Raw genomic sequence first — 21,705 nt, 5'->3', positions numbered from 1 at the left:
CCACTCCAAAACTCAGCTTCAGGGAGACTCCCGCCTGCCTCTGGCTCTGCAATTCCAGTGAGGGCTGTCCATGGATGTACCTTCACACGACCTGCCTCTCAGAAACACAGCACAGAAGACGCTAGAAAAGACATCAGATTGTGTTCAATTATTTAATGCAAGCCCCAGGCACATAGGTGATGGTCAGCAGGAACTGCAGCAGACCCACAGCAACTTCAACCCCACGTGGGGAAAGTTGCATGAAATCCTTCAGCTCCAAGTTTAGATTTACTGTCAATGCACAAAGGGCAGTTGTTGCTGTTCATCTGGAAAGGAAGCGAGTACACCCCTCAGCTTACAAACTGCAAAGAGTTAACACCATCTCCCACCCAAGAACAATCATCTGCCTTGGGACACTCCTCAGGTATTTGTTTGTTCAGCCAGGACTTTGCATTTCCTTAGGACTGGAAAGGTGGGAGTCAATTCCAGATATACTCCTCAGTTAGGACACTACAGTGGTGTACAGGAATTCTATTTTCTTCCACTTTAACACCCTTCTCTAGTCCTGCAGTTTTGCTTCTCCAGGTGAATGTCATCTGCCACATCCACCTCCTCACCACCCAGGCCTCCCACCAGGGACTCAGTGACAGGACTTCACCAACTTCCACAGATGCCAATCTGTCTCAGCAGCACGTGAAGTGCACACACCAATGCATTTCTGGGTTACAGTACAGCAAAGTGGAGGCTTTACTTCCTAGAAATCATTTCCCCTACAACTTCAGGTCAACCTCAGGAAGTAAAGCCCATTTTATGACATTCAGCTGACTCACAGCTCAGAAATAAGCTCGACAGGGTTCACTTGCATATATCCTGTGTTCAATTGTTCCCACACTTCAGGTGAGTTGGTGTTACCCACAGCAAGTTTATCTTGAGAAAAAAAGATGTGAAGGGGGAGAAGGATAACCTCACACAACAGGTGTTACATGTAAATGGATCAATTATGATAAATAACCTTTCAATGAAAACCCCAAAAGCACTTGAGAAACTATGCAAATCCCATACCCCTAAGGACAAAACCCCAGAGGTCTTCTTCCTGTGGGACTACATGGCTCCCATTTCAGCTTCTATTCAGCATAATATTTCTAACACAAAAAATACCTTTCAATTTCCTGAACAATTATGCCCGTTACTGCTGATAATTTGCACTTTAAAAAAAGCATAAAAACTTAGGTAAGCTGAATTATACCTTTTTTCAAAGTGTGAATTTTCACACAGTATTTTGTGTGCAGCATTTACAGTAAAGAAAGCACAGTCTTGAAAATCTGATGTATTTTTAAACTGCATTATTGGAAAAGCTCTGTATAGGTGCTACATATAATACTTCAACAATCCCTGAGGCTAATTCAGTTAATAATAATTTCAAATTAAACAGACTTACCCATATCCATTTTAGGACTTAAAATTTGACTGCAATTTTAATACACCCAGAATACCATCCAAGTTTATACTAAAACGTTAAAGTAATTTGATAATATATGTATTCCCACAGTATTTCAAGTTCGTGTGCATAAGGAAGGTTAAATCAAGACATCAGAAATACTATTCAAACACCTGAACATCACATAGAGCACATGTGATACAACAGACAGTTCAGAATTCTTTTTTATTGATGTTAGTTAAAAATGACTGAAAACAACACCAGAGAAAAAGAAACAGGCCATGATTCAATTAAAATTGACAAAATGCAAAACTCAAGAATATTTACAAACTAGAAACAAAAATGCATATAATTTCCAATTTTTGAAAGAGCCGACCCTTTAAATACAAAATGAGCGATTTCGTAATTGTGCATTCCCAGCAAACAAACATTTCCAGTATTTCAATGCTTTTCCCACATCAAGGTTAAGTTTATAAAAATCTGTAAAGAATCTCATTACTCGACAAAAGTAAATAAAAAGACTGAGCAAAAATACATTAAACAAAACAAGCAAATAATTTGGTACCTCTTGTTAACAGTCCCAGTGTATATTTTATGATACAAAATGCCATCACCAGTGGGACAAAGTCTAGTTAAATTGTATAAAAATACTCTAAAATACCTCAACAGTATCAAAAGTTCTACAAGCTCAAATAAAATTTGAAGTAAGGGGTATCAGACAAACAGGCACTTTCCAGTTTATATTTTAAAATGAGCTTTTTTTCATTCATGTAACTTTTTCTTGTGTCTATTTACTATAATTTACTACTACACCAGGCTTCTGTATGGCCCTCAGTTAAAGTTTAGACTTCTGAGATTCTTCAAAGAAAAATTTGCCTTGTATGTAAAATGGTGCAATGCAGCAATGGCTAAACCGACAAGGTCATTTTTCACAGCACAAAAAACCTAAAAACTGAAATTCAAAAGCTGGAAAAACATCCTACAGAGGCAAGGGCTGCCCTGAATAAAGGTACAGTACCTTTTGCCTAGGACATAGGCCCTTAAGTCACAACACAACTTTCAGAAATTGCTACCAAAAAAAATTAGGGTGTGGCATGCTAACAATCTCAAGGTCATTCCTTAAAAAGGAAGCAAAATCAGTAAAATGTTTTCTATTAAGCACTGACAGTAACCCAAGGCTGTCAAAGTAAACAGGGTATTCACAGGTTTTACAAAAAAAAAAAAAAAGAAAGTTGATAGGTCATACCTCGATGCATTGCTGTGGACTGAACCCTCCTCTCCTTGGCTTTTGTCCTTATTTCTCATCATCTTTTTATTCTTAAAATATTAAGAGGGGGTCAGGGGTGTCTGTTTGCTTTGAAGTCCTGTGCCCAGGTATTTACTGTCAAAAGTTGAAAGAAAGGTAAGGTCCCAGTTCGTTTCACTGGCTTTCATTATCAGGAACAAAGTCCTGACGCTGCAATGATATTGTTATAACAATACACAACACTGATCAATACGGCAACACGGAGATTTAACACAAATAATCATTTTTACAAGAAAAATCCGAGAATAAACACAGTAGAGGAGCATCCTGCAAACTTTCCCAAAGTAACACTGGATGCAAATAATCTCTGTATCTTATTGCGTCATCCCAATACAGCAGAAATCGGTCGAAAATCAAAGTACACAAAACGGCAGATATCTAAAAATTATTATTATTAATTGCTCACCTACCTGATCCGTGCACCGCCGCCAGGACCAAGTCGATATTAGTTTCGGGTAGTGGAAAAACATTAGATCCAAAATACTTAAAATTATACGGATAAAATACAAATTTCAGAAAACGAAAAAAAAATATATATACTAATCCCAAAAATATGCTGCCGATAAAGCAAAAGAAGCAATAATTAGTACAAAAATGTCCGGGGGAAAAAGCTCATTAGGAGAGCGCACAAAAATGGAGGTACGCCATGGCTTCTAAGCTGGAAAAACAACGACCTGGGCTCTCTCCACGGCTTCTTCTTTCCAGCAAGGCACGAAAAGGGAGCCCTCAAAAGCTGCTTTTCTGCCCGAAAAAGGTCCACTCAGCCCCCGATTAGTGCCTAGGAGAGGCAAGGGGCTGTGGGGGCCCCCTGAGGCTGCCCGAAAGTTAGGGAAAGTTGCGTAAAGTGTTGGGGAAGGCACGGAGCTGAGCGCGCTCTCTCTAAGGCACAGCCGCCATCTAGAGCTCCTTCCCAGCTCTGAGCTCTGCCTTTGATTGACACTCTCTACATTTACCCCACAACTCAGGTGATGTACCATAGACCCACCCCTTCATTTCTACCAAAAAAAGAGAGAGCCTCCACCTAAAGGGTGCCTGCTACCCCACAGCCCTGACTCTTTCCAACTACCCCAGATCATGGGGCATCTTAACCCCATGTGGCTCAGGCACCCTTTGGAAACCAGAAAGAAATGGAATTTGTGCCTTTTGTTTAAAACATTTGCTAAATATTTCAGTGCCTGGGCTAAAATTACTTCCTCCCTGGACAGGAAGTGGTGCTATTACAAGCCATTTTGAAGGCATGGGAGTGGAGCTCACAGCCATGCAGGCACCAAACAGCCCACCCTGGGGGTCACCCCACCAAGGGGGAGCATCCCCCCAGTTCAGTGGTACAATCCCCAGACAACAGCTCTTCCCTTCACCCCCAACACTGACACTGGCAGCGTGGGACAGGAGTATCACTCGCTCCCAATCCAGCCCAGTAGGGTCAATATTCCCCTCCAGCTCAACAGCGCCTCCCTAGTGGTTTTCCCCACCAACTCAAACGCAACAGGCACACCATTTCCATCTGCTCCACTAAGGCACTGCGGTCAAGTCAGTCCAAGCCCATTAAACCAGTTACTTTTAATGCACTCTCTTAACCCATTCATGGTCTGTAACAGATTTTAACATGACAAATTAATTTTAAAGCTGCACAATAACCAAGCTGCAGAACTGGAAATCAATGGACATCTCCAACACAACCTCCTGGAACTGAGAGGATGTACCACTGAGGGAATGGAAGTGATCCAAGCAACCCCGACCACTTGATTCCAACCACCATTTGTCTTCCACGAGCAAAACCAACTCCTCGAAGCACAAGGACATCTTGAATATTCATAAGCATCGCAACAATACAGAGCCATCAGACACTGGGGGAACACTGGAGGGGAAAGGGGTAATGGGCTAGTCTGGGGTTCTATGGGGACATCCATGGAACAGCATCCCAACAATCCAAAACCATTGGCTTCGACCAGTAGAACCAACATAGTCCCCTTCAACTCCTCCACACACACCTGCCATTTGCATCCTCCAACCACCCATCCTCTTTCCACAAGGGGTTTCATTAGGAATACTCCATTGCCACAGTCCATTTTAAAGAATTCCACAATTATTTACGTAAGACCCCTTGCACCTCAACTGCAAGAACCAAAAAACCACAATGCAAGACTATTCCAAGCAATTTTGGGTAACACTAAGGAAATCCACTCATCTGAATGGGGATCCCTTTAGGTTGGTCCCAGTATCCAATTCCACCACAAACCAAGACACAGCAAAACCAATCTGGAGCAAGTGTGTACCATCAAAACAGCTGGATGGGGCAGGTATGAGCAACTCAGCATAACAAAAATGGGTATTTGCAAAGAAGTCTGAGCAAGGGAAATGGCTAACACACAGTGAAGGAGGGTTTGTTTGGGTTTTCAAAGAGAACACCAAGGTTATCTCAGAACCAGGTGTGTCATCTTGGCCCTCCAGCACAAAACAAAGACAACTGTGAGTTTCAGGTAAAATACACAGAGAAAAGTGCCTACAGTTCAACTATTTGATCCACTAGAAAGCTGGAAGGAAACTCAGGTTTTTTGAAATTCATTTGCAAAGGTTAACATGTCATCTGTAGCAATATCAAAAACAACCCCATTCTTTCTCTCCAAACACATGGTACAGTATTGCCGTGCTAAGGCTACATGCAAGAGCGGGGAAGCAGGTTGGACACTTGCACAGAACAATTTTAAGACCAAAGAGACTGTTTAGGAAATATGTTGTCAAGGAAATATGTTGAAAAGTTTCTGTACCCACAACCAAAACATACACAACCAAAGAACATACCTAAAAAAGTTACACAAAACATTCAAGTACTCCTTTATTGTCATATTTTCCCAGCCTTCAATTTGTATCAACTCCATCTTAAAATAACTCACAAAGTTCAGCAGCAGGGCCCTGACAATAGGCCAAGTACTGAAAACCCCTCATATTAAGCACCTGAATGAACAAGCCAGCAAATAAAAATTCATTGGAAGTCATGGCAAAGTGAACATAATTTGCAAATGAAAACCACATTTAAAATCAAGTACAGCACAAAATTTTGCCTTGCCTTCAGTACTTAGTAGTTTAAGTATTCTCACTTTAATAGCAACCAAAAATGTAACCCACTTCAATATCAACATAATAAAAATATTCAGCCAGAAAGGACAAACACAAAGTGTGAAAGAAACCAAAACCTTTTATTAAAAGTCAGTTTAAAAATTACATTTTCTCCAAAGGGGTAGCAACAGATCTTCAACCAAATTAATTTGCCTGTTATGCAAACACAATCTGAAAGGAAAATTCTGCCACCCAGTCCTCAAACAGATCCATCATTGGATAGTCACTCATTAATTCAAGTGCAAAGTCCATTTTGATAGGATGATCACAACCCAGATCTTCTCTGGTTTAATAACACGAGAGTCCACGTTTTAACATCCTTTTCTTGGACAGACACATCACAGCACTCATGCATTAGTCCATTTCCTCAACCTCTCAATCACCAGTGGAACTGCCATCTTGGTGCCTCATTCGTAGACTCCTTTTGACACTCTTCATCTGATTGGATTCTTTATGGAAAATTAAAAGAAAAATGCTGTTGGAATACACATCATAGCTTTAAACTAAGACATTCAACTATTGTACCTTCAAGATAGTTCAAACATATAGCTGATGCTTCATTCCATATTACACATTCCATAATATCTGCTTTTATCAGGAACAATGTCAAACCATCAGTTAAAGAGTCAAAAATATAAAATTTAACCAAAACTATAAAAAAGGGAGAAACAATTGGAAGTTCAAGAAGCTTTGCATGCTCCATAAATTCCATTTGAAATTTCTTCAGTGTTAAACCACTAGAGACACCAATGGTGGGAAATCCAAGATATTTGCTCTTGCAACCATCTTCATTGCACTGACCCATCTCCTGAAGCTGACATTGCTTAGTAAAATACCAAGGCTCTTATAAGCCAAAATTTGTAACTACTGTCCACACTCCTTTCTTCAAAGACACAGATCCATCAAAACCAATGTAAATAGGCATAAAAACGGGTTTCTTATAGACAGATGGTGACTGGAGAGAAGACATTCCACCATCTTAACCCAGTTTTCCAGCTCAGGAAAGATGTACAGTGCAACAGCAAATGCACTTACAAACAAATGGAATGACTGATTTAGTTACTGGTGGGAAAGGACATATCAGAAATCAGATGAAAATGGTAACAAGTTACACTAACTGCCTTTAGCAAGGCTCCTCATCCATATTCCAACTTTACTCGTCACAGAACAGCAACCAAGCCCACAGATGAATGAGAAACCAAACCCAGCAAATGACATCCACAGGGGCAAATACAAACCCAATATCCCCATCTTTCCATCTTCCAAGAAATACAAGTTCAATTTACTTTAAGAAAAACCCTACTCCTCCTCCTCACATGCAAAACCCAAGAACAGGAAGTTACTAATTTTTAAGAACATCATTTTGAAACCAATGCCGACTGTAGAACTGACATGCAAAAATGGTTTCAAAATGTCTTCATGATTTTGAGTGTCTGCACTCCAACATCAATTTATTCTTTTGAATATGTGTAAGTTTAACCTCATTTTACTCTGAAAGCCAAATTCACTACTACCCTGTTCCCTGATAACCATGGGCTGATTCTGACAAGTGATGCAGAAATTACCCACTGCCCAGCAAAAACCAGTGGGGCCATCTAGTGGTCTCTACCTTGGCATCCCAGTTTCCCCAGTCTCATCTCAAAATTACCAGTTACAGTGAAGCAAAGAGCACTGCAACCAGTGCAGCAAGCCCCAGTCTGACTTTCACATGTGTCCTGTTTTCTGTTGCTCTATAGACTTCCTTGTTTAAAATACAATGGAAAACTACAGCACACAGAAGTGGAATATGGGATCTGGTAATTCCCTTTGCACCGTGAAACATGCATAGCTCTAAGAGTGTTCAGCCCCAGGATCTTCACGTTCTCAAACTGAACATTCAAATTTACAGAAGTGCTGTTTCAAGCATTCAACTCATCCTGAGTCAAGACAGGTATTAAATATTTTGGAAGATTTTTTTCCCCACAATAAACTGAATGAACAGTTTTTGGGGTTGCTTTGGTTTTGGGCTTGGTTTTTTCTTTCCCCCACTGTTCTCATTAACCTAATTTCAAATCTATTTTGGTGTCTGAAGATGAATTAAAATTTTGCATGATTTTTAATGTTAATGCCTTGACCAAGGTATCAGGGCATGGAAAAAAAAAACCACCACAAAGTTGTCCATTATTGTCACAATCAAACACTCAGAAGTACTAACATGAGTGCAGTGAAAACCCCATAAATAGGACCATTAAAATAATTTTAATATTTATATATTATTATATTTTTAATAAGCTTAACATAAGGAAATTTAATTACTGACATTAGCTTTCCCCACCTCTCAAAAAGGTAATTTAGTTACATATTAGTCACCCTTGAAAGGCTCTTTCCAGTTGGGTTGGCCTCTTCCTTAGACACTCATGAGATCTGCCAAAACCAATTTAAGGGCAAATTTCCCTACCAGGTTCAACTACATTGGTTGTTACCAAAAACTTTGCAAGTAACCCCACAACTTTCATCTTAAACTCTTCTCTCAACCTTGTAAAGCAATTAGCAGTAAACAGATCTGATAATGTATTATAATTACAAACACGTTCTTGTTCTCAAAGTTATTCATACATCAAAAAGATGCCACAGGAATGGCCAAAATATTAATAGCAACCTCTACGCTTTTGAAATCTACATTTCGCTTAAAAGACTTCACAGTGGTCGTTTACTTATGAATTAAGGCACATTTTACTAACAAGTTTCAATGATGTTATAAAAACATCTTCCTCCACTAAGACACAGGCAGTCATCCTAACTTGAGGTAGACACTGAAAAGCCCAATTTTCTTCTTAGCTGTCATGAGTCTTTCATTCCTTCTGTAACATCAATTAGGCGTCAGCCCATTTTTCAAGCTGCTGTTATCTACCAGTTCCTGGTTTGGTTTCCAAGCACAGTATTTTGGTCATGATAAAATCAGGGACCTGGGCAGTCATGTTATAATGACAAAGAGTACTGACACTCCCTGCCAAGGGAGAGAAATCATTCCCAACCTTGACTATAGGTTCAAGGCAACAATCGTGAAACAAAATTTACAAAGTTTTTTATTGCAATTCTCTGTTGCTCTATTAAAAGACTACAGCAATGAAAGACAATGCCTTATGGCCAAACCCATGGCTTCAGCCACTTGAGGTCTATTGAAACCTCATGTTCCTCAGGTGTGAGACTGAAATCCAACACGTACAACACCCATGCATAAGACACCAACACATTGACCAAGTTTTCCAGAGTGAAATCTGAGGCTTCCACTTAAAAACTGAGGTGACCTCCCCTGGAAACAGAATTCACTCCAACAGAAGGAGCTGAATGGACAGAATGAGGTTGTGAACAAACCAAACCTCAAGGTCTACGTTTCAAAGTTCATTAAAGCAAGGTTTTATTCTCAAAGACACATCCCTGGTAACTTTTACACTGCAGGAAAGAGCAGACGTGTCCTTTATGGACAGCAAAGTCCATAATGAGTTACTGTTAGAGACTGCATAGAACATAAGTGCTCTGGACAGCCCTAATTCTGCTTTTACCACCATTAGATGTTCAGTAAGCACAGCAGTAAAAGCACAAGTCGTGTAGGTTTGGGTATTTTTAGCTAAGGCTGTTTGCCAGGTTTCTCAGATTTAGAGAGTAATTCCCGGTAAGATGTGACTTTATTCACAGATGCACTCTTTTTTGGGTGTTATTTTGAAATAATAAACTTTACTGCATTAAGCAAAGTATGTCAACTTCAGTAAAGCTCCTGGTGTTTTCAAGTATTTTCCCTCTTCTCTTAAAAAAATTGAAAATAAAAATCAGTGCTTCAACTAAACATTATCTGTGCTAACCAGAGAGGGCAATATTAGATCTTTTAAGATCCACACATTTGGATGCTTTTGCAATTGGTTTTTGAAGCAACTTCTTTGGTAGACAACTGTTTCCTGAAGGAAATCAAGGCTTTCACATTCACCCCCTTCCTTTAGGTAAGGATTATAAACCAGAAAAGGATGAAAGAATTACTCGGTGTGTAACTGAAAGGCCAAAGTCCTACTCAAGAAACCAGATGTGACAACAGCTAATTTACAACCCAATGAGAAAACAAACAAAAATGCACATAGAAAGATTTAGGAGTCATATGAAGATTAATATAAAAATGGAACATGAGTCACATGTTTTAGTGATTCTAGCAGATGACTGGGGGCTAGAAAGGCGTCAGTGGATAGCATAGGAAGAGTTTTGAGGAATAGCTGGAAGGAGACACATGGTAAGAAATATGCTGTTCTACACATACCTGCAGTGGGAAAAACAGTTTAAGACTTCTGAAGGAACAAAGTAATAAAACTTACAGAGCCCAGTAGTAGAAGAGATTAAATACTTGCCAAAAAGCATCAAAACTAAGCTCAGGTACATGCATTAAAAACTGAATTCCTCCAATTCATGAATTCCACTTTTTTGCTTCAGGACTGAACTCAGTGATAAAACTGGTCCAAAATGCAATAGACCCAGAAGCAGCACAAGGCCACACTAACATGGCCCAGCAAGGTTTGCACCTTACCCCTACATACTCTTTTTCCCTTCTACTAGAGCTCTACATCAGTCTTCACATCATGGGAGTGGATGAGAAGAAAACACGGGACTTTGGAGCAGCTGCTGTTCAGCACCTGAGGCCACGTAGATGGCAGTGGCTGCTGGAGGGCACAGCCATGGGACAGCTAAAAATCACTGTCATCTATCCACTAAAATAAGAGGATTTGCATCTCAGAACATTTTACCAAGCTGCGTGCAGCCTAAGGAAGGCCTTGCTCAATCATGTATCGTGTCAGACTGAAAGAACTGGCTCTAAGAAACTGCTGCTTTTAAAGAAATGCATATATTCCAAAGCACAGTGCTACAGGAATATAGCTTCCCACAAAAAAAGTTAATCCATGTACACAAAATGCAATGGATGCTCTAATTAAAAATGCAGAATCGAGGCGTTTTTGAATTTTAAGCAGCCAGAAAGACAAAAGGACCTGTGTCTTTCCACAGGCAACTCCCAAGAAAGTCACAAAATGTGCCAAGGACAACAAAAGGTCAAGACCAAATTCCTTTTAGTTAAGGAAACTGGAAAAGATTTTGTTCCCATATTCATCCAGTATAGAACTGAATTAATTTTTCTACTCAAGCCTGCCAATTTTGTGTTTTGACTATATGAGGAATGATTTGAAGTCTATCAGCTAGCAGTTTAATTTAAAAAAAAACAAAACCAAACAAACAGAAAACTGTACTGGCATTACATATAATTTTGTGCAAAGCCAGACCTTTGTGAATGAAAAACAGCAAGAGAACAACTGTAGAACAGGAGACAGTTACTGTCTGCTCAAAGACTCTTACTGATCCTGACAAAAGCGTAAGGACAAAACAAGATGCATGTGAGGCAAGTTCTTCCTGCTGTACTTTCCACACCATTTGTTACCCAAATCGTGTAGTGCCTCTCTAGAGACTCATCTGTGCACCAACCCTTCTGAACCAGCAAACCTACAATAGAAAAGCTCTCAACGAAACATGGAGTCAAATCACAGGAGACCAAAGAACTCCAGCCAGATGTGAAGGCTGTTCTGCAGTGAGACAGGGGGAGAGCACTATCCAAGTATTGCCCATTTCCCAGAGCCCAGCAGGAATGATCCCAGGATCTTTCTGAAACACACGTGTGCACACGGCCACGCACAAACGACCTTCAGAATGTATTCAACCAAAAGCTTCAGCCAGTTAAACATTATAGCCTTGTCTGGTTGACTGGGTTTTTTTAAAAAGCTAAAAAGTAAATGTTATTAGGAATAACAACTTACCAGTACTTCAACCAAGAGCAGCTATTTTGCTTACAGTGAGCAAATCAATTCCTCCACATATCTGTAGGGAAAATGGGATATTAAAACACTTGAATTAAAATTAAAAATAATAAAAAAAATCCTAAGGACCAAGCATTAACCTATGAGTATTAAACAAGTCCTATCCCCAAATGAAAAAACCCCCCAAGCATTACAGATCACAGCATATGTTACAAAAGACATTTTATAAAAAACTTTGAAGTATCACTAGGGAATGTGTTATCAAAGAACCTGTGCAAAACACCCAAGAAATTCAGGTCCAGTCCTGTACACAAATCCCTTGAGAAATTACCACAAAACCCCCTGTTTTTATTCAGGTAGGCATCAAGTGGAAATGAACTTTAGCAAACTGACTTGCCCTTTTACTAAGAGGTAGTATCAGCTGGATGAAGGGCAAATAATGTAACACATTTATATGGAGTCACTTATCTACTCTGTATCTCAAAATTATCCCTTGTATGGGCAAGGTCCGAACGTGAAACCCTGACTTTGAAAATGCTTACTGGCAATCTACATCAATAAAACTTCAATCACAGACATCTTAAACAAAGGTTATAAGATTAAACTAAGACCTAAAACTCTGAAACAACTCATGAACTTCCTTTTTACTGTAAATTTGGACTGTGTGAAATTAGCCATAAAAGTTATCCTCCTGACATGTAGGAGCAAACTGCTTCTCTTCTGATCTCTCAGAATCTACTTATATTAAAACATAGCCTCAAATACATAAAAATTGATGACCCTATCCAGTGACAGCACACTGCGCAATCCTTTAAATTCTTCTCTTCCACTGGTATCTACTCAGATGCACAGAAAGAAAGTTGTGATGAACAGAACTGTCATTTCTTTGTTGATGTAATTTATTTGAAATTATTATGGAAAAAAATCCCTTTAAAAAGGGGAAATGACAAAAAATTATATTAGTAAACTGGCATAAACATGTAGAATATACAATGGAATGTTACATTTAAAGGTTTAAAACATGTGTTTAAATGTGCTCCAGTAGCTGCTATTAAATGGAAGCACAGAACTTCTGCAAAGTGCCCATCCACCATTTTAGAAGAAACACAACATGGCTGCTGAACTTTGATCATCCAAGAGGCCTCCACCAGTCATTCAAAGCATGAAAAATGAACCAGGCAAATACATTCATTTAGGCCCTTTAAATCTCCTTCTGCCCTGTATGTAACAGTTCCGTCAAAAAAAGCCACTTAAAAGCTACAATCTGATATATGAAGACAGGTACAGTTAAAGATTGCAAGATTTTCAATTTACAGCTCTCAACTGTCTTTAATAACTCACAGCACAGCTACACATTCATCACCTGCATTCAAGTTGGTTCCTCTTTAGAGTGAGCACACAGCTACGGTAGTTTCACAGAAACTTTAATGAGGATATTTAATATGCCCTTCTGTCACCACAGAGCAGCTTCTTCTAATGACAAAGATTTGACCGAGTTGTGTTCTGACCTCAGCACCATTTTGCAAAAGCAATCTAATGTTTGCCAGAATGGTACCACTCAGCAGTAGTGACACTTCTCTACTTGCAAGTGAACAGGTGAACCAAACAATGAGTTTTGTAAAAACACCACCAAGATGTTGATAACACATTACTTTTCATTCACACAAGTTATTTTTCCACTATTACAAAATATACCACTGTATTTTTGAGTTTTCCAATGTTAACATCCAAAAAACAATCATTACCAAACTACAGAATTAATCACAAAAGCTGGAGTTTATGCCCAGAGCCACAAATCATAGAGCTTGGAAATACAAGTCTTGGTTGAAAAAGAATTAACTTTTCAGGTTAACATCTATATTTCCTATATTTAATAAACATCAAAGTCTTTTAATCAGACTACTTGCAGTAATTGTTGTAGCCCATGTGATTAAAAAAATTCCACCTCTCTCTAAAAATAAATATGAAATTACTTTTTTTAGGTAGTCTAATAGCTGTGGTTTATATTTATTTTAAAATTACAGATGCTGTAAGTACAGCACAGCCTCCGGCACACAGAACACACCCTGAATCAAAGGTCCATGGCTCCTTCACACCAAGACTGGCAGTGCTGGCTCCAACCATCAGGACAGTGTACCTCCTTTTACAGCAAAAGTGAGGTCAGACACCCAAAAGCTATTACCTGATAACAGATTCTCTCTTGGGATTATTTAGTCTTTTGGCAAAGATTACATGTATCACCACACCAACGCTCTTCTATATAAGATGTCAAAGCTACAAAAAGCAATTCTATAAGAATACTTAACTTTCTCAGAGGAACAGCTTTCTCTACTGAAAAGGTTATTGGGACTCAACCAGAGAGGTTCTCCTGACTCCCTCAACCCTCAGGAGCAGCTGCAGGGTAGCCATAAAGATAAAACTTCCCTCAAGTCTCAGTAGTGTGCATCTAACCTACTGAGGTCTACCTAATGTAGAGATCAAGCTGTCATGTGCTAGATAAACATGTATTGCTCTTACAAGAAAAGGCAGCTCCAAAGAGCTCAGAAAAGTAACACGGGACAGGTAAAACTGCCTTTACTGTAATACCTATTCAGCACAAACAGCATCAGGACAACATAGGAAAGGTGCAGACTGAAGACCTGATTAAGACTGAAGTGCTCAGTTTCGTATTTATCGTGGGACATGCAGGTCAGCCAAGATCTGCTCCTGACACTGTGGGTTTTAATTTTAATATTTAATTTTGCCATTTTTTGAAGAGCGGGTCAGTTAAAAGTTGCACCTTTAGACATTTCGGGATATAACATTAGGAACACACGTCTTGGGTCTGACAGGCTCCGTCCCCTCATTATCATCAGACTGGTCTTGCCTTTATTGGAATAGACTGTGCAGTATCTGTGATTTTGACCCTCTAAACTGAAAATACACATGGGGTTTCAGATATGCTCTGTTTTTCTTAAGGTATGTGATCACTTCTAAACACAAACTCTTGGTTCTCACAGATCCCATCAGACAGTTACACAACAAAGTTCTAGAACATACTGACACATACATTTGCACATTAGCCGTGTTTGCTGCAGGACATCCATGATGATGGACATGTCCATTATCTGTAAATATTATTTGAATTCTGCCTTGCACATCAGCAGTGACTCACTGCAGATAAAGGTTTAGTACAACCTGGAGAGATATTTTTATAAAGCTTTGCAAAATTGGCCCATGATTTTTTACATGAACAGGCTGAAGGCTTCATCCAAGCCAAAGAAAACAGCTGCACTCAGGTAGGGGTTCACAACTGTATTCTTTAATTATCATGATCAATTATGTAATTTTAAAAAGCAAATTATCAAGAGTATTTTTGGGATTCCTGATACAGGTGTCTTCACGAAGACGCCTTATACTTTGAGGTCTTGAGTACGCACTGAGGTACCTGAGCACGGGAAGCTGCGAAAAGGAACCAGTTAAGAGAGGCAAACAAGCTCTCCAACTTTTAATTACACAGTGGTGAAAGCCTGACTCAAAGGAAACGTGTTACTCTGACTCTAAATGCAGAATTTTAAAGTGTAAAAGCAAATAGTAAACATTAGAAAGCTGATTTGTTTATACTGCAAGGAAGAGAGCAAGATACCTCGTAATGCTTTAGGTTTTTATAGAGTCAAATTTACACCAAAAAGAGAATTTCTAAGGTTATTGTATAAACAATTTATTGGAAAGGAAAAGCTTATGAGTGTCCCTAGCTAATAAACGAATACCTTCAACTAAGGAAAAACATTTCTGAAGTGTGGTTAGACAATGTCCTTAGGAGATGGCAATTCTTAGAGCACAGCCTGGCTTTACTACGCATCCACATGGTCACTGCAGGTCGTTAAAGTTGTATGTGAGTGACCATAAAAAAAAAATCTTCGAAGGTGCGGGAGACACGAACATTGCTGTAGTCAGTACTTACTAACAGTTTTCAAATGCACTAAGCTTGAAAGAAAATAAATTCAACAAGGTAAAACACTGGAGCTTAAACATTTAATGTTTATTTTGAAAAAAATTATTTCCAGCATAAATTTTTTTTAAAAAAAGACGCAAAACAAACAAAAAGCCACAACACAGTATAACATACCTGGCACGAACAGTACAGAATTTTGCTCAAGGTCTTTTACCCAACCAGTCATCTGAATCTTTGGAAGAACAATATCCAGTGAGAGCCTTTAAAGAAAAAAAAAGAAAAAACAAAACCAAGTTTGTCTGAAAACAAGGTACACACAGATCTTACCAATAGTCCTGATGTTCTTGACTGACAAACTTTCTGCAAACACATACGGTGTCTTTCAGTTAATAAAAGTGTTACCTACAGTATAATAACTATATTCTATCCTTACCAAGCATTAATCTTTGTGTTCCCAAAAACAAGAAACAGGCCCCAAAAATCTCCTCTACAAGTACTTGAAGTCTTGTGGTACTGCTGTTACTGTTGTCAAATATGAGTTCTACAATATCCTCAACCATTAATGCTACAAACTCATTAAGTACAAAATACAATCAAAGTTTAATGCAGGTTCTCACTGGTGAAATAGGACATTTAATGAAGTGGATTTATATGAAAATACTGTCCTTTTCCAAGGAAATACAAGGCATATATATGTATATACACAGATTATACAAATAACAATCCACTTAACAAATAGCCTTGGTAAACTAAAATTTATAAAGAAGTAGCAAATAAACATGACGTTATTTGAAGACAGTCTACCTGTACCTGCAAAAAAAAAAAAGGCAGCTCTCTAAAAGTCCAGATACTTTACAAAATGGATCCCCTCCATGTAAAAAATCAGATTTTTTTTTTCTTCCCATCTGCACAGCAGCAAAAAGACAAATTTCAAGATAAAAAAAATAAGGAAATGAACATACTACTACAAGTTATAGCCACTCTTACCTGAGAAAGTAAGTCATGAACGATTCCTCTGAAGTCAGTCAAAAAATAAGATATTCTTCATGGCATTCTACCTGAAAAAAAAAAAGTATGGAAATTTTCAGCATTTTGCTTTAGAAAAGCAGAACAAGTCACATGCCTGAAGTGTATTGATCTTTAGGTAATTATTAAGTCAAGAAAAACTTATGAGAGCAGTAACTGTATCTTTAGAACTCAACTCTAAAAATAAAAGTACATTCTTGGCTGAAGAAAAACACACTGGAGATGAGAGTGACTGACATACAATACACATGATCTGTGTTTTTCATGAATAACTGCGATCTGCTCTTCTGTCTTCCATTACTTTAATTTTGCAAGACTTAGAGATCAAATATAAATTTAAGATTTTTTACTGAGTAACTTATCACCCAATACTTCTCACCCCTTGTACTTTTTTTCACATTAAAGTCTTTAGAAGTAGGCTATGCAAAACTAAATAAAACCTTTACTGATAGCAAAGTTATTTCAAAATGGCTTCTGTCATCAGCTTCTCTGAATTTTAAGACCTGACTTGGTTGATCTCCCCAAAAAACGCATCTTTTTTGCCCTTCAGAATACAGTTTTAAAGCCTTCAGCTTCTTTAACCTTTAATCAGATCCCAAACCATGGTCTTTAACACAAGGAACACTATATTTGCACTACCTCTAGCCAACTTTTCTTGCCTTTTGTTAAGGTAAAAATGTTATTTTATTTTACAGCAGTTATATTTATCATCACCACTACTTCATACTTAAGAAGAAGTCTGGAATCATTCGGTAAAGACACAGTTTTAAAAAATGTTCATTGCTAAATTAAAAGGTATCCAAATATAAATTCTAATTCCTATACCTTAAATATAAAAAAGCAGAACTGTTCAACAAAACACATTACGAATTAGGAGGAATTTATTTTCTGAGAAAATTACTTGTTATTTTATTTTCAGTTGCTAAAAGAAACCAGTCAAAGCTATTTAAAAAAAAAACCTAACATATTTAAGAAAAGAGAAATCCACCAGACACCCACCTAAAGCTAGAACTTTCTTTAGGGCAAAGTGTGTATGCCAGAACCTGTTCTATACTGCAGAACTGTTGCTGGGGTTATAAAACCACCACAATCTAAATCTAAAATAAAGACACTGAATACTTTGCATAAAGGTGAAGAAGTCCAGCGGCTGCTAAAACCTGTATTTCTATTTCCAAAAAAGGGCAAACTTGTATTGTTGCAATGACGGATCCACATTTGCAGAGGAAGTATCGAAAAATGTAGATTTACCTCCAACTGCAATGTTTAAAACCTGCGCGGAGTTTTATAACCTTGCTCAAGTGTACACCATAGAAATCCAACAAAAATGGCTATACACAACCTCCAATTAAAACTAAAGTTCTTAATATTTACCTCTTGCTCTACCACAGCGACTTTTTATACATTCAGAATTACAATTTTGCCCTTAAATTGGGAATTGCTGAATGCGAGCCAACGCATAACAAACGTCAGGCATTCCATTTAAACTTGCATTTTTAGAAAGTCTTGCAATACTAAAAACTTCTAAAATTATTAAGCACCGAAAAGACGATAAAAAACGCTTTGTAAAGAGAATGACTCTGAGGTCTCTGAAAAACGCATAAACTGAACACACAAAAAACAAATCTGACACCCAAGAAACGTTTTTAAAAGCTTTCTATGTAACATACAAACTCATCCGTTTCCTCATCACGTAATTCATATTTAAGTAACTACCTTTTCTTCTCGTAGCGTCGTCTAAATCACAACCGTAGTATTTTGCCAACTTTAAACTGTAGACTTGGCATGACTGAGCTTTGTTTTTTTCAAGCTTCTAAGTTTCTGCATTGCCGTTTTAATTGCAAAATCAAATTGCACGTAATTCTTAAGAGTTTTCTTTAAAGTTCTGCACCTGAACTGCTGTTTTTCAAGTGAAGTCAATTCTTCTCTATTGTTTCAGCCAAGTACTAATCTGTCTCATCCGCAGCCTGTTTTTTTTCCTTACTGGTTTACAAAGAGTTAAAAGCCAACACCCCACCAAAAAAAAAAAAAACAAAAAAAAACAAAACCACCACACCAAGTTTTATTTTTAAGAGAAAAAGGACATGGCGTCTTTGTTCTCACCAACTACGAAAACATATCCCCATCCGAGCAGCGACGGCAACAAACGCTCTTTACACCGACACGGGGCTAAACATTTAAGTGATGATGTCGTACAGCCTTCACCTCTCCCCCCTCCCTCCTCTGCTGCATTGGAGTTCCAGGCTGGTTTGCAGATGCCCCCCTCGTCCGCCGCGCTGGGGGAGCCGCTCTGCAGCCCCCCCTGTGCCCGGGGCCGCACCGGGGACCCAAAAGCCGCCGCTGTCCCCTCGGTGCTGCATCGGGGCCGGGGCGTGCGGAGCCCCGCGGGTGCTGCAGGGCAGGGACGGCAGCGCCGCAGCCACCGAGGGGCACCGGGGCTCCCCCGGTCCCGCCGCTCCCCCTCAGCCCCGCGCGGGCAGGACACGGGTGGGGGTCCCCGAGAGTCCCCGTGGGTCCCCTCATCGAGCGGCGGGGGGGCGAGGAGGGGGCAGGGAGAGGCAGCTCCCCCTCCCCCTCCCGCTCCAAGGACATTTTGTTTTTCCTCCCAAGGACAAAGGACAATGAGGAGCGCGGAGACTCCGGCACTTACCCGGCGAAGAGCAGCCCGCTGGCCGGCACCGGGGGCCCCGAGGACGAGGCGCTGCTCCCCTGCTCGCCCTTCCCGCGGCCAAGGGCGGCCCCGCGCCCGCCCGACGAGGGAGCGGCGCGAGCAGCGCTCCGCAGCCCCGGCGCCATTACTGCCTGCCCGTCGCAGCTCCTCTCGGCAGCCCCACTCGCCGCCCTCCGCAGCCCCGGAGCCCCCAGAGTGCCGGGCCCAACTTGGCCCTCGAGCGCGGCACCCGGGGCGCCGGCCGGGTGTCCCCGGAGCGAGCGGCGGGGAGCGCGCCCGGGAGCCGTGCGGGAGCCGCGGCTGCTCCCCGGCCATCTTGTGCCGTGTGTGTGAGGGAGCCTCCGCCGTCTCCTCTCAACTCCTTCCTCCCCTCCCCCCGCACAACATGGCCGCCCGCTCGCTCCTCACTGCGGCGGGGACGGGGCGGCCCCGCGCGCCGCTCCGCTTTGCCCCGCCCCCGGCTGCGCGCGCGCGCCGCGGCCGCGGCCTCCTATTGGCCCGCGTTTCCCGCCTCGGCCGCTCCGCATTGGCTGCCACCGCCTCCCCGCGCGCGGCCGCAGCCACCGCCCCTCAGGGGGAGGCGGGAGCGGGAGCGGGAGTCGCCACCGCCCCCTCCAGTCCCACCTGGCCGGGCCGAGCCCACCTCCGCCCGCCCCAGCCCAGCCCTGACCCCGCTCGGTCCGAGCGCCGCCTTCTCTGGCAGACCCTTCTCCAGACGTCTCTTCATACCCTCGCCTGCCTGCGCTGATACGCAGCGGGGTTCACCCCCCCTGAGGTGGCTGCTGGCGCCCCGCATGTCGCGGCCCCCCTTGCTGCCATTCCACAAACAACACCTCTGTTCTCGTCAGCCCTTGACGTGGCCTGGCCCAGGGGCAGCTCGCCCTCCAGGCTCACCACAGAGAGCGGGGCCACAAACCCCTCTACTCTGATCCGGGTACACACCCTGTGTTGTGCACCCTCAGCTCCTGAGGGACGGAGCCACAACAACCCCACACCCACCCCTCTGCCACATCAGTCCCAGCCCTCGTTACCGCTGCTCAGAAACAGCACAGACACCCAAATAAAACTAGGTGTCCTGCTTTTTTTAGCCAACACCATAGAAACTGTCTGTCGTGCCAACCTCACCAGGACACTGTCTCCTATTTTGACTACAGCCATGGAAACCACTTCATATATCAGCAGGATGACCCCATTCCTGGTCACTGCCATCAGTGCTGTCCCCAACCCCAGCTATGGTGTTCTGCGTGAAAAGCACACCCAGCAAACGACTAGAATTATTATTTAAGTACTTCAGCAGTCACTTTATATTATACACATGCCTTTACCTTCTTTCATTTGCCCAATTTACTCCATTAAACCCAGAAATTTTCCCATTCTTTTTTCATGCTAACAATGAATTAAATTCTGCCGTAGTTACGGCAGAATTAAACCCACAATGCTTCAAGTGATTATGGAAGGTCTCAGGAGCCAGTCTGGCTCTTGAAATCACACAGTCGGACTTTTAGCAGCTCTCTCCTGAGCTGGGTCCTGGAAAAGCCTCAAGGAGGTGGTCAGTTGAACAGAATCAATCACTATGACTTTGAGCCGAGAGATGTATTTCCTTTCAAAACACAGAGAAAAGCTGACCTCGTGTATAGGATAGCAGGGGATATCTACTGCTTGTAGACAGTGGGATAAGGTGTTACCATCTTCAAAGGCGAGATGGTGGAGGCCCACATAAAGGTACCACAGCATGGGAGCCTCCAGCCAAGGAATCAGTGGTGGAACAAAACAGCAGATGCAGCTTCTCACTGAAAAAGGGCAAAAGGCCTTTTTTTTTCCCCTCACAAGAAAAAGAATTGAGGTTTTGGTCTACAGAGACTATGGAGAGCAGGAGGCCTGTTCTGCAACTTCATTGCTATTCAGATTCCTGCAAAAGCTAATCCTCTTGCTCTCAGTGGAAGTGCTCACACGTAACTGTATGTAAAGGTGCTTGCATGGACAGAATCCAGATGTTGTCCTCCTTGGAAAACCACCAACAGTGAAAACAAGGGGGAAGGCAGAAACTAGATAAAAGCAGGGTGCAGCAACAGCACTTCTACTGATGTCAGCATTTTCAGCTGACCCTGCAAGGTACAACTTCGTAGCACAGACCAAGATTTGGAATTCCATGTAAAATTTCCAGCCTTTCTATTCTTTCTCCACAGAACAGAAGTACATTTCTAGAAAAATATATAGAGTGTGATCACTTGCAATAACCGCATGAAAGAGGGAAAAGAGATCAGGCATTCTAGACATAATTGCACTTTGTAAGACTAGTGTGATTCCAGTCAGGAGAGTTTAAGATTATAACCAAACAAGACCTAACCTGTGTGCTCAGACTGCTATCTGATTTTCTCTAACTATACCAGACTGTCTAGTATAAGAGACTGTTTCTCT

At 41.1% G+C, this 21,705-nt stretch overlaps 1 protein-coding gene across 6 annotated transcripts in view; it reads right to left on the bottom strand.

Moving 5' to 3' along the window:
- Nucleotides 1-19,688, bottom strand: part of CHD2 (chromodomain helicase DNA binding protein 2) — a 69,838-nt gene extending 50,150 nt beyond the window's left edge. Inside the window, exons 1-6 of one of the 6 annotated variants that reach the window (XM_064669059.1) lie at nucleotides 19,267-19,688; nucleotides 16,581-16,651; nucleotides 15,768-15,853; nucleotides 11,660-11,720; nucleotides 3,130-6,289; nucleotides 2,664-2,798 (exon numbers count right to left, since the gene is read on the bottom strand). In XM_064669059.1, coding sequence (XP_064525129.1) covers nucleotides 2,664-2,725 — 62 coding nt within the window. In that variant the 5' untranslated portion in view covers nucleotides 2,726-2,798; nucleotides 3,130-6,289; nucleotides 11,660-11,720; ... (1 more) ...; nucleotides 16,581-16,651; nucleotides 19,267-19,688. Of the gene's footprint in view, nucleotides 1-2,663; nucleotides 2,799-3,129; nucleotides 6,290-11,659; nucleotides 11,721-15,767; nucleotides 15,854-16,580; nucleotides 16,652-18,332; nucleotides 18,634-18,719; nucleotides 19,063-19,266 lie in introns of those variants that run through there. The other 5 variants (XM_064669058.1, XM_064669063.1, XM_064669061.1 and 2 more) reach the window with 5 other exon arrangements.
- Between the last annotated feature and the right edge of the window lie 2,017 nt (nucleotides 19,689-21,705).

The sequence above is a fragment of the Pseudopipra pipra genome, chromosome 12 (assembly GCF_036250125.1).
Source record: "Pseudopipra pipra isolate bDixPip1 chromosome 12, bDixPip1.hap1, whole genome shotgun sequence".
NCBI lineage: Eukaryota > Metazoa > Chordata > Aves > Passeriformes > Pipridae > Pseudopipra > Pseudopipra pipra.
This window is presented reverse-complemented; position numbering and strand designations above follow the sequence as displayed.